Source organism: Aethalodelphis obliquidens, unplaced genomic scaffold (genome assembly GCF_003676395.1).
Source record: "Aethalodelphis obliquidens isolate GAN/ISIS:26980383/991018 unplaced genomic scaffold, ASM367639v1 scaffold25, whole genome shotgun sequence".
Classification (NCBI taxonomy): Eukaryota; Metazoa; Chordata; class Mammalia; order Artiodactyla; family Delphinidae; genus Aethalodelphis; species Aethalodelphis obliquidens.
The window spans coordinates 9,579,419-9,599,619 of record NW_020837969.1 but is presented as its reverse complement, the minus strand read 5'-3'; the positions used below and the strand labels follow the sequence as shown (position 1 = coordinate 9,599,619).

Here is a 20,201-nt window from a genome sequence, read left to right as displayed (position 1 = left end):
TCAGATCAATGAGTACATTGTTCCTGTTAAGCTGCTTTGTGTTGGTCAATGTCCCTTAGAGACTCATACAATCATCACCTATTAACAAAAAACACCCAGATACACTGCACACCGCTGCAGTGCCCTGTGGATAAGAAATGCCCATTTCCAGACAACCCTCCCCCTACCCTGAATAGTCACGTTACTGAAGTCCACGAAAGGGTCTGTCAATGAAGTTTTTGTTTGTTTTTTTTTATTAGGTTAAGATAGCTTTGCTTAAGGTAGAAACTGATATTTAGGTTTTCAAAAAAGAAAGTCACTCTACCTAAATTTTTTCCATCTGCCCTTAACTGTATCCTAAACAAGCAGTGTTACACAAATTGTTAGAAACTAACATAGATTCACCAAGACTATTTCCATTATTTCTCCAGTTAGTATGACAATCATGCTTTGCTTGGGGACAAAACTCGGTCAAATCTGCTTCCTCTTCCAGTTCCCATGTCTAGAGAGACCATCTAACAATTTTTCTTTGAATAGGTGGCAATCTAAAATGTTTAAGGAAAAAAAAAATAATAAATTACTGATTAATATTTTCCTCAAGTAGTCCACTCATTTCTTTATAATTACACGAAATCAGGCCCATCATCTAATCATAATTATCCCTCAAGAAGGAAAATTCTAGAATCCAATTACCATAGGATGGTAAAGACATATCTCTCCCTTTCTATAAAGTCCAAAATTAGGGTTAGCCATGGGCAAATTTTATGCCACGTACAAACAGCTACCTGGGCTGATGATGCCAAAGAGTATTCAAAGGCTCTGCTGGTTTAACATCCTCGAGGGGCTGCATTCGGTCACTGACAACCCCCAAGTGATGCCAGCCAGAGGGGCAGGTTAGAAAGGTTGGAAGGCATCAGCCACCCCCTGAGTCACATAAGCCCTCCCCTGAGACTGTCTTACACTGACATCCACTCACTGGACAAGAGGAGTGTACCTACGGAGTCCTAAAAAGAAGGTAACTAGAGCTGAATCAGTGAAATTGTTGGTAAATGATCAGTTCCAGGTGAAATAAAAGAAAAAAATCAGTGCAACAGTGTAACAGCACAAATAGAGATGGAGGTTAGCTGCTGAAGAGCACGTGAAAACAAAACCTCCTCTGCGAGCGTGTATTCCCAAATTCACGGTAATTCCAGCGGTTAATGACCGCAAGTGGTGGGAAGTCGCCCCTTGGAAAATGAGATCAGTTAAAACCTGGTTCCTGGAGGTTGGAGCACGCTGGCATCATTGTAACAACCAATACAAGTCTCACAGACACCAGGGAAGATGCAAGAGACATCTTTGGGGAGAAAAACAAACAAAACTAATTTCTCTGAAAAATTCCCATGTGTGAAGGCACAGAAAACCAGAAAACATAAAGCTTGATGAGGGTAGTAATACATTTACAGGTGTGTTTTGTCATGTAAGCCTGTACGTTTGTTTTTGAAAGTCATCGCTCTCTTTCTCTGTAGGAATTCGTTGTTTTGTTACAGTTAGAATTTGAGACAGGTTTCCGGGTAGACTGAAAGGGCTTTGTGGGACCCTGACTTGCAGGAAAAAAGTCTCCGGCACCAATCCACTCTGAAAATGTACTGGAAACGCCGTAATTGTCACAGGTGAAAGGGATTATCACTTTTTCCAGTAAGTTCCATTTATAATGTGATTGTCATTTCCTATTTTTTCTACCCACACAAAATGAATACTAAAAAGATAAGGATTGTTTTGTTTTATTTCTGACTGATTTTTAAAAGGCCAAGGAGAGTGACTCCTTTTCCTTCATTTTCAGACTATGTTTTAACAAGAAAATTCTCTCTGAGCTAAAGGACAATATGATTTTTCAAGTGAAAGAAACTAACACTATAGCTATTTGGGTAAAAAAGAAAGTGTCCTTGTGAACCTGTATAGTCTAAAATGTACTGTTAATAGTGTTTGGAGGGGAGCTATAGCGGCGGCCTATCTTGTCTGTCCTGAGCACCCCGTTCTTCACGGCAATCTGCCCTCCTCTTGTTTAAACCTATGGGTCGGGAGGAAGTTACGACCAGGACACTATCTTTTTTATCATGTTCACATCGGACTGTACCAGAAGCGCTGATGAGACCCAGATCAGGCCCCTCAGAGAGCACCACCCTTCCGGCCACAGACACTAGGTCAATAGATGGAGACTCCGTTTATAGCCTCTTGCCAGTATTTCTGAACCTGGGTCCAGACAGATGCATGGTGTTGAGAGATTCGGGGTGTTGAGAGAGGCGCCGTCTGGAGGCCACTGGTGCCCGTTTGAACTGGTGGATTAGCCTCCCTGCTGGCCCGAAGCAGGAGACACGCAGCAACAGCAGACACAGAGACAGCCCGGTCCAGGCGGAGCCCGCGAGCCGGGTCCGTCTCCCTCTGGGGCCAGCTTTGCGAGCAGGCCAGCACCCCCGCCCCTTTCTTCCCGCGAAACTAGTGTGAGCTGCATTTGGTGATTTCTGGCCAACCTATAAAGTTGTCATAATAACAAATATGATTTGTGATGGGGGTGGGTAGAGAGAATTAAAAATCAGTACCGTTTTGAATACTTGAAAAAAACTGTGTTCTGTTGGTGGTGCTCTGTGGCCAAAAGGACCCTCACTTACCCAAACACTTAGGCAAAGAGCGATCCCATAAGCCATTTGCCATACAGGTTAAGGCAGAAGATCCCAGCAAGTAAAATCCCTTCTTGCAGTGATAGACGACACTCATTCCATATTCAAAACTCTCGGGGAAATTCTGTTGCTCGTGACGAACGGCATTTTCCACAAAGCCTGGATCCGAGCAGTTCACCACTGCAAAGGAAAGCGCGGTGCACATTATTCAAATGCAGCTATACGTTCATAAACAAAACAGACAGACGGGCAGAGAAGGCAAACTCCTCCTCGTGGTTTTAGAAAGTTGGTAGGACGACAGCATGACAGCCAAAGTTTGTGAAATCCTGTACCCTTGACGAATCCCACTTCCTGCTTTGGGCCCTTGTGCTTCAAAAAATGTCAAGCAATATATCGGCTAGTATAGCACCTTTAACAACACGAGGCTGACGGTCTTTAACTGTTTCCTAATAATAGGCTTCTTCAATGTAAGGTCTAAAATTCGTTTCCCTGGTTAGGTTTTTATGTTATGAAAATGTTAAAATAGAAACGGCTGAAGTTAGTCTACATATTTGTATGCGACTGTGGTACTTCAGGACAGCCTGGGACACAGTAATTAATTCCCACCCCACCATGACATGCGCTAATGCTTCAATACGTGCCTAAGTCATTTCTGTTATGTGTCTAAGGCAGACAAAAATGACAACTCCTCTATCAACACTTAATAGAAGTGTAAATTAAGGCAGCCTCTGATTTAAGCTTCTTCCCCTGTAGAAACAGCTCCGGCAGCGACAGTGGGATGGGCCTGGTTCATCTGAATGACACTCTCTGAGCCTGAGTGCCGGCTGGCATCTGGGAGGGAACCAGCCACGTGCTTTCGCAGGTGCAGAGGAAAGAAAGAGCCCCAATTCTCTCTCTCTGACCCGCCCACCGCTGAATGGGACAGCTGCTGGGGAGCCGTGCTCTCTCCAGATATTTCTGGCTCAGAAGCCGGTAGCATGACAAGTTCCCAGGCAGCCACTGCACTCGGTGTCCCAGCGGCCAAAGGCAAACCCTGCCCGTCTGCACGCTGATTTCTCTCTGTCCCCAGGACGACGGGGTGGGCGGATCAGAGGCGGACAAGGGTCCCTTTCAGCGCTGCAGAATAATATCCTATCCTTCTGAAACCAATCCTGAGTTGATAGAAGAAAGACAGGTTCTTTCGAGTCAAGCAAACACGTTTACGGAGCCCCGGCAAGTATTTTGAAGGCTCCACAGGGCATTGCACCTGCAATAAAATTGTCACCAAACCCACCACAATAGCAGGCATTAGCTATTTGGAAAAAGTGTCACTGACTTGCACGATTATTTTTATGACCTGAAAAACGCCTGCATCGGCCCATTGGGCACTTAGAGTTGCATGTCAAGCCCAGGAGACAGAAACAGCCCCCTTGTGTCTGACCTTCAAAAGCAGGAAGGTGTTGCCTTGGCCCGAAGGCCAAAGACGCTATGGTGTCGAGTTTGAGCTTACATCGTGCTTAGAGGACGGTCCCCAAACCACAGCAGACTCTCTGCAGTGAGAGGAAAGGACACCGCTTAGGCGACCCACGTGGAGGTGCCGAGCCTTCCTGCGCCAGGGCGCCCGGCCCATGCCTCATGCGCCCTGGGACTCCGCACGCCCCACCGGGCTCCTCCTTCCTTTGATTCATAGTCTTATATTCGGGCCCAGCTTTCCTGAACGCAGCCTGATTGTGCGGTGGGTGAGAAAGACGAAGTGCACAAAGCAAGAGCCAGTATGTGTTTGGGGTCAAGAGAAGGGTGGGGCTGGAGGCAAGAAGAGAGCGGGAAGAGAAGCAGTTATCGCTCCGGCAACGGTGAGGTCCGCCTGCATCCCCCCTTGGCCGGCCCAGGAGAGCAGGGCTCTCTGAGCCCCACCATGTCGGGAGGAGAGCTGCTCAGAGTTCACGAGTTTCGTGAAGTTGAGAGGACGATCGAAGGTGAGGTGACAATTCAGTGTATCACACAGAATAAACATTTCCAACTTGTTTACTTGGATGAATCAAAATTTAAACGTAGGATTACCGGTCACCAAAAGCAACTATTTTTCAAACATATGAAAGTTACCTTTCATCTTTTATCACTAACTGATAAGAATAAAGAAATTGGTTTTAGGTGTAATGAGACATTCGGGTTTGATAAAGAAGGTTCTGATTGATTCTAGTTGATTCTATTAAATTTCAGAGGTGGGTGGGAGTGGGGGCAGGGAGACTGAGCGCCTCCTATGCGCCAGGCACTTTGCTAAGCATTTCACGTGCACTGGCTTACTTAGAACTCATGGGAACCTAAGAGGAAGGTAGTATTTCTTTGACTGTTCATAGAAGAAAACTGATATTCTCCAGTGAACTTGAGGATTCACTACAAGACCCTGGATTCAGTGATGCAAGTTTAGTGAGGTTTTTTTGTTTCCTTTTTTATTCCTCTCTAACCAGAAAAGAACCTTCACTCACCCCATATTTTCTTAATTTTCTTTATACTCGTGTCTGTAATAGCAAAGGACATATATTTTAATTTTCTGAGTTTAAATGGCCAATCCCATAAAACTGTAGATAAGAAAGAGAAAATAAAACCTCCAAACATTTGCATGTAACACAAAAATTATTACACAAGGAAAGAAAATATTAAGTGACTCATCCTAAAACTGCCAGACTTGGTACACTCATTTATTTCTCCTTGAACTGACTGAACTTTTTAAGCTCATGTTGACACATATTTGAATTTAGGAGACAAAGATTCAGAAAGCTCTTCTATAGAAACGGGGGCCTCTGGAACAGTAGGCATAATCTGATTCTTAAAATAAATGTGAAGACATCTGTTTTCATTCCTTTTTATGAAATTTATATCCATATAATTTATTTATTCCAGAAAGATATTACTACTAGCAAAAAGGATCCCTTCTTTTATTTATTTATTTTCCTGATCCTGGGTGTAAAGATAGAGCCAGGGGGTGAGCCGCTGCCTGGATTGGAGGGTTCTGATTTATCACGAACACAGCTGGCATGGCCAGAGCTTTTCCCTGGGAACGGCTGGGTCTGAGGGTAAAAGGTGAGTCCAGGGTGGAGAGACTTTGTGGAAACCTGTGTCTAAGTCAGCCTCACTCTAGCACAGATTTACTGGGAATTCATTCCAAAGTCCTCGTGGGGTTTCTCTCCTGCATCATTAACCAGATGCTGTAGGATTACTCAGGATTCCACAACTCATTGACCTCCACAGATTAGACACCTGAGAATCACATCAAGTATCTGGGAGAAGAAATTAAGCACGACAGGATGCTGACATGAGACCCAACACCCTGAACCATCTGGGGGCTCATTCAAGGAACCACATAAGGTAAGAATCAGGCCATACTGCAGTACACACCTTGAAGAATCCCTGGAAGTTTTATGAAGAGAGTAGCTATTTTTGTTAACTTTATGAGTTTCATGCCATTTTTTTCTGATGCTTCACTGTCTTTATAAGTCTGACCTCTTTGAATTCATGCTTTTCCTGGTCGAATAATATGCATGTAAATTCTGTGCACTAGATTGTATCTCTTAGTTCATAAATGAAGCAAAACAGAGCAATAGAAAATAACAGAAACACGAGCGGGAGGCACCCGGGAGATGAGGGGGTGATTTCCAATCCCCTCAGCTCTCGGACGACTGTTTGTCAGTCATCTCCTCCTTCATCAGACGTTTTTGAAGTGTCAGCTTTTAAAATTAAGTACTAATTTTAAAGTTCTGCTCTTCCAAAGGCAGTGTCAAGAGAAGGAGAAGACAAGCCACAGGTTAAGAGAAAATATTAGAAAAGACATAACTGATAAAGGACAGTAATCTGAAACATTAAAAAAAAAACTCTTAAAACTCAACAATAAGAAGAGAAACAACCCAACTAAAAATGGGCCAAAGACCTTAACTGATACCTCAGCAAATGAGACCTACTGATGGCAAATAATCCTATGAAAAGATGCTCCACATCATATGTCATCAGGGAAATGCAAATTAAAACAATAATGAGATTCCACTACACACCTATTAGAACGGGCAAAATCCAGAGCACTGACAACACCAAACGCTGGCGAGGTTGTGGAGCAACAGGAGCTCTTATTCATTGCTGGTGGGAATGCAAAATGGTGCAGCCACTTCGGAGGACAGTTTGGGTTTCTTACAAAAATAAACATACTCTTACCATACAATCCAGCAATCACACTCCTTAATATTTACCCAAAGGAGTTAACAACTTATATCCACACAAAAACCTGCACAGGAATGAATACAGCAGCTTTACTCATAGTTGCCAAAACTTGGAAGCAACCCGGATGTCCCTCAGTACGTGAATGGATAAACTGGGGTCCATCGGGACGATGGAATATTATTCATCACTGAAAAGAAATGAGCTATCAAACCATTAAAAAGCATAGAGGAAACTTAAATGCATTTACTAAATGAAAAAAGCCAATCTGAAATGGTTATATACTGTGTGATTCCAACTGTATGACACTGTGGAAGAGGCAGAACTATGGAGACAGGAAAACGATCAGGGGTTGCCAGGGCCTGGGGGCAGGAGGAGGGATGAATAAGTGGGGCACAGAGAAACTTTAGGGTCGTGAAAACACTCTGCAAGATATGTGGCGGTGGTGGATACGTGTCACTCATTGTGCACCTGTCCAAACATACAGACCGTCTAACACCAAGAGTGAACCCTCATGTCACCTGTGGACTCTGGGTGAGATGACGTGTCCATTCAGGTTCATCAATGATAACAAATGCACCATCTGGTGGGGGTGGTGACATTGGGGGGTGAGGTGGGGCTGTGCATGGGTGGGGGCAGGGGGTTTATGGGAAATCTCTGTACCTTCAGCCCAACTTTGCCATGAACCTAAACTGCTCTAAAAAATAACGTCTACTAAAAAAATAAGACCTTTCCTATTTTTCAAGAAAAGGGAGGAAGGTAAGAAAAGTCAAAATCAATACTGAAGACTTTAAAACACATTCTAGCATTCTTTAAACTGCGCCATAGATATCTAAAGGACATAGTATCTCTTGTAAAACACCAAAAACCATTAATAAATGATAGGCATTTAATTTCTTCTCTCTCTCTTTTTGGCATAAGTTAGAGGGAAATGAAGTACAGAAACAAAAAAAGTTTTGATAATTAAAAGCCTGCTGTTTTGAACTTACTCAATCTGTCATTTCGCCAGAATGTACTGTGTCCAGTGGACAGAGTCTCAGGAGCCGTGGGGACCTTCTCCCCCTAATTAGCCCCCGGAATGGTATCTACTTAAAGGTATGAAGTATTACACCCATCTCTATACTGACAGTGTGCAGCACAGCATTCGGAACACAGTAGGTGCTTAATAAATATTAAATTAAGTTGAGTAGAAGGGTTTGGGGGGAATGGATATAGATGGTTCTCGTACACCTACGGCATCAAAGGCACAGTTAGGCCGTAACCCTGTGTGAAGATAAACTGAACCCAAATTGAAGGGCCTTCATTTGTAACCATTCTTTCAGTTGTGCTGTTTTTTTCCTTGTTGTAGAGGACAGAGAAAACAGTCTGATTAAAGGTGTTTAATCTTTTCCTAAATCTTTGCAGCTGCCTTACCGAGTGCCCGACACCTACAGCTAAGCCTTCCCACTGCTGTCCGCGTGCTCAGGGCTCCTGGCAGACACGTGGGCCCCACGTTTCCCTGTGGGAGGTGAGGGTGAGGCTGAGCGAGTCCCCGTGCTCATCACAGCCACGTGCATCACGGTACTCGGTCAGCATTTAGGCTTTGCCAAGGTGGCCCCACGTGGAAGGCAGAGGGGCGAGAGGTCATTTAGAAGCCAGCTTCCTGCCCTGGCTCACACATTCCGAGATGTCCCCTAACCCCGGTCATCCCGTTCCATGGCCCTGACTAATACAATTATAATATATAACCTATAACCTACAAGATGAACTTGTCAATGGCCAAGCTGACCAGAGCCCCACGTTGTCAGGAGACCAGCTGGAGCTTTGGAACAAGAAACCAGGGGCGTCTCTGTGAGATACTCCATCCCTCCCCAAACAGGACACACCCGAAGCCTGCTTTCTGGGGACAGTGAGAACAGGGAACCTGGGGTCTCTGCTCTTCACAGCAAGTCTTTCCAACATTGAAAAGGGAGTTTTAGAGGGAAGTGGAATTAGGAGGTTTTACTTTGTCTTTGAGCTTAAGCCAAGCACTCTGATACAGACACGTGCCAGGCTCGACAGTTTGTAGCCAATTTCACATAACTGCTATTTAAAACATGCCTGGATTCCCATTCTGCTATTGTTGCATTTGAATACACCTCCCTTGGAGCCCAGTGGGAAGGTGGGTGATTGTCAGAGCAAGGGACCTCCGTAAGTGTCTGCCTTTAATACCATATTATTACCAAAATATCCAAACCAAAACAACAAAGAGCTTCACCTTCACATGGAAGGACATGCATGCGTCTTCAGTAGGAGAGATGTTTTAATGGAAAATATTTGAAGGAGATGTTTTAAGGGAAAGTATTTGAAGCAAAACCTTAAATAGCATGAGCTCAAGCATCTAGAAATACAAAAACTACAAAGCAGCATTCCCTCGGAAATTTAGGCGTTAGTCCAGATCTATGTGCCGATTTCTAAAGAAGTGAATTTCTAAAACTTGAGATTTAAAAGCAATAAGAACTTCTCAAATATATCCCTAAGACTAGAAGCTTAGGGACCAAAGATGTGGAATATATGTGGCAGAAATAAATGAGCACATAAATGGAGAGAAAGACAAACGGAAGACGAGTAGTCTTTGAAGTAGAGAATCCCAGGGTTTTTTGATTGAATATCTGGCCAATAGCAAGAAAGAGGCCATGGAGCGATTTGCGCGTTATATTCAGAAATGTTTTCCCACCACAACAAAGGGCGCTTGCAGAAGCCCTGACTCTGGAGGGGAAGCTTCACCCGCTATGCACGCAGACAGGCTCCCGGGTGTTATGATTCAGCCCTCACTAACCCCGGAGGAAGCTCTCCTACCTCGGCAGGTGGGCAGAGGGCTGCTCCACTGGCCGTTGCTCCTACACTGGGCTCGAGATGCGCCCTGCAACAAGTAGCCGGTGTTGCAGGTGAAGTTCACGACATCATTCAGGTTGAACTCGCTGCCATTAGTGAAGCCGTGCGCAGGGTTCCCTGGGTGGCCACAGGTGATGGCTACGGAGGAAGACAGGTCCACGTTAACAAGTCATCACTCTCACTTGGCATTCCTTATTAATACATGTGCAGGTATGTTAAATGTATGAATTAAGGGGTTGACAGCTAATCAGATATGTTGCAGATTGTGTTTATATTTGGAAGGGAATATTGAGAGAAAGAATCATGGGCTGAATCCACAAGTTTTTATTATAATCGTGGAAAATAACTAGCGCCTGGCAAATGTACTTTCTTCATCATCATCATTATTATTTCTTACATCATGATAGAATATCAGGTAATTTTAAAATAAAGCAGTGAAAAACAAGAGATGCTAAATTTTTGTATTAATCGTGAGTTCTGAATTTTTTCCCCTTAGAACACACCAGCTAACTTTGTGGAACTCTCATCTTGAAACATTATAGGGACTTGGATGATAATTTAAATTGTGTATGTATAAATTAATCCAATATCAATTTAAACATCATGAAATTAGCAAAAATAGGAGTACATGCTCAAATCATATTTTCTTTGACATTCCCTATTGTATGGTCCTTTGGAACATAGCCAACCCTCACTATGTCATGTCTACAATAACAGCAATACAAATCATGAACATATCCTTCACTGGCCCTTTCAAAAGAAACACATTACAGTTGTAAAACTGGTGTTTTCCTTCTCATTTATCTTGTCAACAATTTTTTCTTCTAAGTAAAGCTTTCACCCTTGAACTGTGTACAGTTACCACAGCACTATCACAGAGAACACGTGTCACTGTCCTAAACTTACATCAACAATCCCTTTGTTTAGGAAAATAAAGAACATATTAGGAAAAAAAAATTGGTTTAAAAGGAAATTTGCATAAGGGTACAATTTCTTCTAAAAACAGGAGTCAGCATTCGTCTCTCAAGTTATGAAGTTTGAGGACAATGGTTACATACAATTTCACCTCTTTATTAAAGGGACGACTGCGTACAAACTCTCTGCGTTCTTGATGAAGCAATGACAAGAGCACAAAACAACACAGACGCTTGAGGGGTGGCCACCATGGGGCCCCTGCAAAGCCAACCTGCAGACTCGGACCCAGCACCTCTATCCTCCTCTGGTGGGATGCTGTTTCCACCTTGTCGTCCTGGGACAACGTTGGGAGAATGAATGCCTGACATCCCTCATCCTGGGACCCATCTGAGATGAGCTGGTGAGCAAACTCAATGTGGAGGGAGCCTGGAGGAGGCGTCGGAAGGACATGGAACGGGAGAAGGACCAAAGACGGAAAGGGAGGGGCGCCCACGTTCTCTCTCTTCTGACAGCTCTCCATCCTTTCTCTGAGCTTAAACGTGTCTGTGTTATGACCTAATGACAAAAGAAAACACCACGAAGGGAAGCACCCACTAACTTAGTTCACAGGCTGTACTTACGGACACAGACTGGGGTGTGTCCGGACCACTTGTGGTCTTGCAGGCATATCCGGACGGAAGTCCCCACGAGCCGGAAACCGGGGTTGCACTGATAAACCACGGTATCCCTGTAACTGAAGCCGTCGCCGCTGATGTGGCCGTTCACGATGGGATCCGGGGAGCCGCAGTGGCCAGCTGAGAAGCAAGCAAAACCAACAAAAACACGCTGGAGAGCTTGTCTTCTATAAAAGTACCACATTCGTGGAGAAACAACAGAGTCCCACGGTATGGCACGGGGAACTCTATTCAACATCCTGGGATAAACCACGATGGAGAAGAATATACAAAAGGATATATATGTATATGTAAAACCGGGTCACTATGCTGTACAGGAAAAATTAACACACCATTGTAAATCAAGTACACTCCAATAAAAAAATCTAAACTTATAAAAGTACTACATTCAAAATTAGTTTATCTTTATTGTCAAGTGACTGACAGCATTGAATGCAAACATTATTGGAATTTTTTCCATTTATATATTTTTTATTTGATAGAGTTTTCTTCAACTCATGAATTTTTCTCAACAATTGCGGGTAACATAATAGTTCAAATATAAAATTGTTAGAAGGTATTTACTCAGTAATGGTTTCTCCATTTATTTCTTTTACTTATTGATATTTTATGTTATTTATCTATTTATTCTATTTCCAAATAAAGGCCAAAAGAAAGGAAGAGACACTTGGAATTAATATAAGTTCTGTAACCCTATTGAAAATGGGTAGCAAAGAAAAGGATGGAAGGATCTCCCGTGAGAGACTAGATTCCTGAACTATCTGTGAAATTCCAAAGGAAGGATTGATATCAGAAAATAAGTTCAATTTCAGAAAATGTCCATTTGAGTTATGTTTGAACTGATGTCTAGGGGAAACTGTCACATCCTCAGTTGAACACAGAAGTCCAGAGCTCAGGGGAGGGACACCCTGCAGACAGAGATTTAGGAAAAGCTAGATTACAGATGGAGGCTGAACCCAACAGGTGGCTGTGCTCGCCCGTGAAAAGTATGTACAGCAAGGAAAGAAAGGGCCCAAAGACGAAACTGGGGTGAACATCAATACTTAAGGGGAGGAAAATAGTACTGATGTGAGGACTCTGATATGTAAGGAGGTCGCTGGCAAACAGGGTGTCAGAGAAGCTTCAGAACCAGAGGGCTTCCAAGTGGGGAAGGAAGCTAGAGGAATTTTCAGTCCTTCGTGGGAAACACACCCCTTGGCTGTGACCCCCACGGGCCCACACGGCATCTGGGGTTGAGCCCTATCTTTGTGAAATCCCATCACCCTGGTCCCTACACCAATCGCTAGGGTCCTAAAAAAAGTCTGCCTCATTATCTTTAAGGAGCGCCATGAGTATTCTTTCTCTGTAACAGTAGGAAGGTGCTGTGTGGTCCGGGAAAACTAGGAGAGGCGGGATTCCCTTCTTCTCTTTCGCTCTCCTTCCACTTTCTTTCCTTCCTCTCCATCCGTCCTCCTCTCTGCCCCTCTCCCCCACCTCTCCCCTCCTCACGTACATGGAAAGAGTATCTTGTTAACAAACTATGGAGCGTTAGCAGTAACTGACATGAAAAGGATGTGAGTGACACACGGGTTTCGGATAGACAAGGAGAGTTCCTAAATTGTCCACTAAAACTCGCTCCTTAGGCTGGAGTGGCTGCAGAGCGTTTTGGGGTGGATTTCGCCTGGCCACTACCGCCCCGAATAGAGCACCCAGCTGCCAGTGCTTTACTCAGAGCACAGCAACCCCAAAGCTGAGAGCATGGCCAAAGCACTGTCATATGACACTCAGGGTTAATGCCACCATTCTGGAAGAATTCACAACAGTACCCTCTATTTCTGTTTAAGGCAATGCAGCTGCACTGTGTTATCCTAGGTTTGAACTAGATCTGTTATCAGCAAGATGACCTTGCAGAGGACAGAGGGAGAAACCGAATCGGTGATAGGTATCCCTCTTTGAGCAGAATCTCTGCCCCAACATTTGTAAGAGGTCGGGTCAAGTTGTGCTCGATTCGCTTGATCTCTTGTCACCTCTGCAGCTTTTCCACTCAGCCGGATCCAGACCGATAAAGCTGCTTCTGACCGGAAGCCAGATCGCCTCCCCCCACACCAGGCGTGACTCACGCAGGGAACTGGGAGGAGGCTGAATGTTCTCCGGGGGTTGAAGGGAGAGCTTCTGAGGCTGTTATCCTGGAACACGGATGCGTGCTCCCTCCCGGAGGCTGGGCTTTGCACGGCCATCTCCGTCAGATAGAGACGTGGAGCCCCACTCGCATCCCCGAGACAAGAAGGGAGCCAGAGCCGCCGCGCGCGGGCTCACTGCAGGGATGCAGCCACTTCCGAGGCGAGAAGGAAATGACGTAATTTCTAGAAGCACACACCAAAATAACACACTCCAATCCTCAAAGAGAGTGTGGGCCACCTGATTCCTGGCTGTTACCCTAGAGAATGTCAAGCATTTGGGGGTATTCTGAACCTGATCAGCACTCCAAGAGGAGGGACCCGGGCTCAGGGTAACCGAGATGCTGAAAGGGTACATTGCGACAGAAAGTCCCCCTCCCTCTCCGTGATCTGCACAGCCTCACTCTTGACTTGGACAAACACGACTGGCTAGACTCACTTTTAAACCTCAATCATATTGTTTTCATCTAAGTTTTCAGTAGGAGCACATGCTTCAAGGCCACATTCTCTGTTAAAAGCCCAGCAAATAAGCACTCCTCACGGCAAGGAGATATCTGTGCACCCCAGACACCAGAAGGCAAGGCTGACAGGCTTGTGTGGAAACAAAGTCTTCCAATAGCAACTCTTCTCTGACACGTGGACGCTTCAGTTCTGGGAGGAACTGGCCTTAAAGACCTAAAGAAAATCGGGGATGTCTTTCAAAAACACTCCCTTTCAGCTCAGTGCCTGAAGGAAGAAGAATTGACAGCCTCACCTCAAACTTCACTTCCTATTTTAAGTACATGTGGACGACGTCACTTCTGGATCTGAAGCTGGTAGAGAACAATCTGTTTGTCACTCGTATAACTTTCCAGCCCTCAGGTGAGTTCCTCTTTAAAACATTCAAAGCCTTAGACCAATTATGTGCTATTCACAAATACAGAATATTTCACTTACAGTATTTAACCAAAATTTCAACAGTACCATGTCGAAATGTTGTAGAATGGAAAAACTGTATGAGGTGGAATTTGAATTCAATGTACTCTGAGCTCTATTTCAAATTTAAGATTCTGTTATCCTATGATAATACTGGGATATGTCCATTGTGAATTTTTTTAATGTAGCCCCAGTTTTGTTATAGACACACTATGTAGAAAGCATTTCTCTATCTTTGTAACTATGTTCAGATATCTGCTGACCGTCTAACATGTATTAGTCACTCATTAAACATTTGATGAAGTGAATAGAGATAAAGTAACTTCACATTTTCAAAGCATTTCCAAATCCACTGTCTCCTAGGTGGCTTTCCTTTATTGGCAATAATTGAATGCTGACTAGCTGTGGGCCAGCAATGTCCCTGGGGCTGGGGATTCAAGGAAGAATAAGATACAATCATAAAAGAGACCGGGAGGTCTGACACAGAAAGTGCCCCAGGGTGTTTGCCCCTAAAGAGGTGAGGATCAGGGGAACTTCCCTGGTGGTCCAGGGGGTTAAGAATCTGCCTTGCAACACAGGCGACACCAGTTCAGTCCCGGGTTAGGGAACTAAGATCCCACGTGCCCCAGGGCAACTAAGCCCTCGTGCCACAGCTAGAGAGAAGCCCACTGTAATGAAGGGCCCTAAGACCCAACTCAGCCAAAATAAATAAATAAATAAACATTGTTAAAAATAAATAAATAAAAAGTACATTAAAACTAAAAAGAGGTGAGGAGTAGAGAGGGACATGTAGCCCAGCTGGGCATCAGACACCCTGAAAGAGGCAACATTTAAGGCCTGAAGGGTGCACGTTTGTTAGCCAGGTGAAGGTGAGAGAATGGTCCCTGAATTGAGAACTTTTATTTATTTTTAGAGTCTCAGTTAAAATGAAGACTATGGAGCTATTGGACCAAACTATGCATTTCCCAGAAGGGCACCCATTTTACCCTCTTCAGTTTATGACCTTACATATTTCATGTCCTACATCTCCATAATTTTGGGTGCATTCAATTATTACTATTCCACTGAGTATAAAAAGCAGTAAAGAAGGATAAGTAACTCTATTAACTGGATAAAAAAAAAAAGAATTGGCATGAGGGCAGCCCTGCACATTTCAAAACAAAATATCAACTAAATAAAATAATGTGATTATCCAGTAGATCCGACACTGTGATGCCAGGTCCCTAGGTTTTGTGTTTGTGCTTTTGTTTGCTTGTTTCTTTTTCATTAGCATTTGGCTTCAGCTTAAACAAAGATCACTAAATGTTTTTTACAGGCAATTCTGTAGCCAGTGTCATCACACCTAGGAAATCAAGGAAGCCGAATTTCCTGACAAATGGCTCCATTAAAGTGCGGACAGAAAATCTAAGTGGAAAGCATGTGGCCTATTTTATTTTTACATCAATCCTACTCGTGAATTTAATAATCTGCCACTAATCAGAGCCTGAGCGCTCTGGCTAGCAAGGAGCTAAAGAATTAGGTAGAATGCCGCAAAACTGTAACTGCATATGATATTTAATTCAATGGACAGATTGATTGATAGATACAGAGATATATCCTAAAGGAACTGCTGAATTTTCTTTTAGTTAAGTGTGAATAACCAATTCTACTACTTCCACATTCCTAGAACTTTACATTTTAATTCTCCATTTTCTCCCTGCTGAAGACAGGCATTATATGGAACGGGTAATTCTCCAACTGCTTAAAATTGTTCTTGAGAGAATCAGTCGCAGAATCAAGAATTCCATGCTGGGATGGGTATTTTCCAGTTCTAGTCAGGTGACTCTCTTTGTTTCACAAACTATATCATTAAAAACTATCATTCAAATTGGCCTGTTAAGACGAAGTGAACAATGGAATTGGAATTCCATGGAATTTCAGAAAAATTGAGATTTCATACCTGTGAGTGGGTCACAAGAGTCTGCAGGTTTCACCTCATTTGCAAAATGACTCCTCTGTGAAAATCACTGGCCTTTAAATTTATGCTACTTTAGATATAACGAAAGCTGTGTTGTTTTTATTTACTATATTTTAGTTATTATGCTTTAGTTAGATGTCCCAAATAGAAAAGAGAATCTCTTTTAACGGTCTTTCTCAAAAACTGAGTTAGGAGGAATAAAATCTACCACACTTCGCTAAAACACAGAGTGGCGGCCAGGTTGAATGAATGCCAGTCGCCTCTCACAGGGAGAAGTTGCCTTGGGGCTGCCATGAGCCAGACCCAGGGAGAAAGAGGGATGGGCAAGGGGATTCTCAGTTTCCTCCTGGGTCGAGGGTTTCCCACAAACTCGTCCTGCGTGGGAACTGGATAAGGCAGACGGCGGCCCAGCCGTGTGGGAGCCCAGCTCACGGTCTCAAGCACAGAGAAGCCGCCAGCCCGCGGCCCTCACATCACGCAGCCTGGGCCAGCACACGGGCCAGGGGGACCAGCACTTCCCGCGAGTAACGCGTTTATCCCCCAGGGCAGGGCCTCAGCAGGACCAGCCTCTCCAAGCAGTGGTCCTAGAACGTTATTGTCCAGAGTGTACACGCAGATGTTTTAGTGTGTGTCGTACAACGATTCTGAGTAGCAGAGTGAATCTTCTGAAAACTGCACCCTGGATGAATGGAATCCCTTGCACCCTCTGTCCCCATACCTGCCATTGCATCCCTGCTGTCTGGGAGTCACGTGCACGTACACTGTAGAGATGGAGTCCCACGCATGGGCAGGGTTTTGCAGCACCTAGCTGAGCTCTCTGGACTGCGCATCACTGTTTCTGATGCTGCACTGATCACGGTCTGCAACCTGACAAACCGCACTGACTTTCAGTGGTGACTTTGCTGAGTGACACACACAGAGTGTCAGCTGTCAGTTGTGCCTAACCTCACAACAAAGGCAGAGTCTGAATGCTTCTTTCCAGTATTGAATACTTGCAGGGAACGTGTGTTAGAGTCTCTTACAATTACCTAGACTCGTGCAATTTCAGAAGCGAATTCTGTGATTTGGGAATTTAATACAGTTCCACTGGTGCCATGGAAACCTGCTCCTCCAGGGGACCTGCTGGGCGCGTGGCTCCCGGGTTACAGGAGTTCCCTGTGCTGGGCATCCTCGCTGCGGGGCCTGTGCGTCAATAGGAACTGAATAGCTGGATCTCTCTCCTGTCCTAAGGCCACACTCTCTCACACTCGCACATACACACAAACACGTCGCCCCCCACCCCAGAATTCCCTATTTTAAGGTCACCTTCTTTTCACTGTGCCAGTTTGTATCAGTACAAATACGAAACATTGGTTTGGGGATTGGAACTGAATACATTCATACATTTTTAGAAAATCTACAAACCAAACATTCAACCTTCATGTTTGCTTTGTTATTATTGGTACTTATTGCTGAAAATAAAATAATAAGCGTTGTAAGTACGCTGTACCTGCAAGAGAATTAGAAATGCAATCTGCTTCATTCTGCCCATTCCAGTGATAACTCCAGCTTGGGGCTAAAGGCAGGGGTATTTGGCAGTGAATTCTAAAGCCAATAGCAAACACCGCTTGAGTATTAACAAATGGTCACGAAATGTCAGATGGATCAGATCCTCTTATGTACAGGGAACACGTTTAAGGGCATTAAACATCGATGGATGGCATTTAAATCTCCAGATGTATGCATATTAAAGGAACGCATTTGAGTTCTCACAAAGGAGACTTCTTTTTCTCCACGAGCAATTTTGAGGGGTAATGTTGAGCAACTTTGTGGAAGTCCGAGAAAATGTAGTATCGCAAAAAGCACGTGAATCTTGGCAGGGATCGCCGGTGCGGTGTGATGGGCTGTGCAACACTCTGTGCCCTTAGTAACACCAACGACCAGGGCCCATCCCTTTGCCACAAAATACATTTGTATCACATCTCTGTTTGACACACCCTAGCCAATGGCCATTATTTTAAACCATATTTGATAAGAAAATTTCAGGCCAGTACCATGATTTGGGTAGTCTCTGGGGCTTTCAGAAATCTTTCATCTGCCTTTTTATTAATGTAGTCCCTCAATGTACCACACTTTTTACCTCTATCACTTTGCACACACTGCCCTCTTGCATAAAACTTCTTTCACATTCTTGTCTGCCTGTAAGATGTCATATAACTTAATCCAAATCCACCCTGTGTTTGCAGTCTTCACAAACCCTAAAGGAATTACTGCCCATTAATACTCAACGCAAACATCTCCCTTATTTTAGGTTTCCCTGCGGAAGGAGACTCTATCTCCAGGACCATCTGTTTACAATACCTACACGGTGAGGGTTGTTTTGATTTGAATTCAGCAGATAGAAGTAGAATTTCTCCTACCTATTTATCTCCACTCTGAGACTGTGAGTTCTAAGAGCGGTGTCATGGCCTCTGCACCAGCATTAGCCCCTGCCTGATCTAGAGGGGGTGTTCGTGAAAGGACGTGAATTCTTTCCACGATCACATTGCCATATTAGCACCGTCCCTCAGCATCATGTGACCACAGAGAGCCCCAGCCCGGGATGTGCTTGGTTCAGGCGAACCATCAGGACCTCCTGCCTCACAGTTCTGCACCTGTGCAGCTGCTGTCTGTTCTGTGGCTCTCATTTCTGGGATGACCCTAGTCCATTTCTGTGTGTTGGAGTCCCCTGTTCATCAAAGTGGCTCCCTCCCTGGGTATGGGGAGGACTTTGCGTGGACCTCTCTCCTCACATTCATCAATCTCAACTTTTTATTAAAGATACTTGGTTTTTATTTATTTATTCCTTTGATGATAATTTCCTTACAAGAAAAAAGAACCACCTCCTATTTACCTTTACATCCTGTGCAATATTTCTTGAGGAATTGAATGAAAATCACTAGATAATATTCAGAAATAGAGACAGAAGCACTTGTGGCTGGGAGGAATATTGTGACATTTATCTGCGAGCCACTGATAATGTAGGTGTAAAACGTGAAGATTAGCACTGAGTGTTTCCAAATATTTTACCCTCCCTGACTACCATACAGCCTAAGTTTTATACTGCAGATCACTTTTGTACCAAGATCAAGGAGGGAGGGGTTAATCTTTCTGCTCTAATATCCTTTTGCTGCAATATAAGCATTGTCATAATCACTTGTTTTATTAAAAATTTGTACGTGGATCTATCATCAAATACAAGGCATTTGAATACTTTCCGGTTTTATTCCCTAACAACTATGAAAAAACATGGTCTCATGATATCATTTTGAATCATGTCATTTAGCTATTTTAGCCACATGAATGTGTCACCATGATATCGTATTTACAAAAGAATTCGTCTCCTCATAGGTCATTATAGCAAATGCAAACTTACTTCAGATAATAGCAAAATAATCTAATGAAAAGAAGATAATGTCCTTTAGGTGGGAAATGTCTCAATCTATCACTGACGTCTTGAGTAAACAGATTAAAGAGGTAACAGAGGGAAAGACATGATGGGTTATTATGTGTTGAAAAAGTCTAAATGATATAAATGGTATTAAAAGATTAATGTAGCTTTCTACGATAGGAGACCTGGATTACAAATGTACAACCTCGTGTAGTCAGTGTGCTCTGTGTCGGGTTCAATGCGAACTACCGCAGGGAAGATAAACAGAAGAAAATAATTAAGGGAGCATGGGGACAGTAAAACTTCCCTGATGGACTATAAGTTACCTGATATGCAGATACGGGGTGAGCCTTCTCAGTGCTTAGTTCTCCAGCCCAGGGAGATCTGTAGCATTGCACAGCACAGATGGTAAATCAGAACAAGTCCGGGGCAATTCACAGCACGCTGGGAGAGCCCAGTTGCAAAGCAGGGATGATGGCGTTGATTAAGTGCGGGCTAACC

General features: G+C 43.9%; 1 protein-coding gene across 1 annotated transcript in view; it reads right to left on the bottom strand.

The window, feature by feature from the left end:
- Window positions 1–20,201, bottom strand: part of CSMD1 (CUB and Sushi multiple domains 1) — a 1,488,158-nt gene that overhangs the window by 31,693 nt on the left and 1,436,264 nt on the right. The window contains exons 54-56 of the mRNA XM_027123007.1: window positions 11,210–11,383; window positions 9,639–9,812; window positions 2,628–2,816 (exon numbers count right to left, since the gene is read on the bottom strand). Coding sequence (XP_026978808.1) covers window positions 2,628–2,816; window positions 9,639–9,812; window positions 11,210–11,383 — 537 coding nt within the window. The remainder of the gene's footprint in view (window positions 1–2,627; window positions 2,817–9,638; window positions 9,813–11,209; window positions 11,384–20,201) is intronic.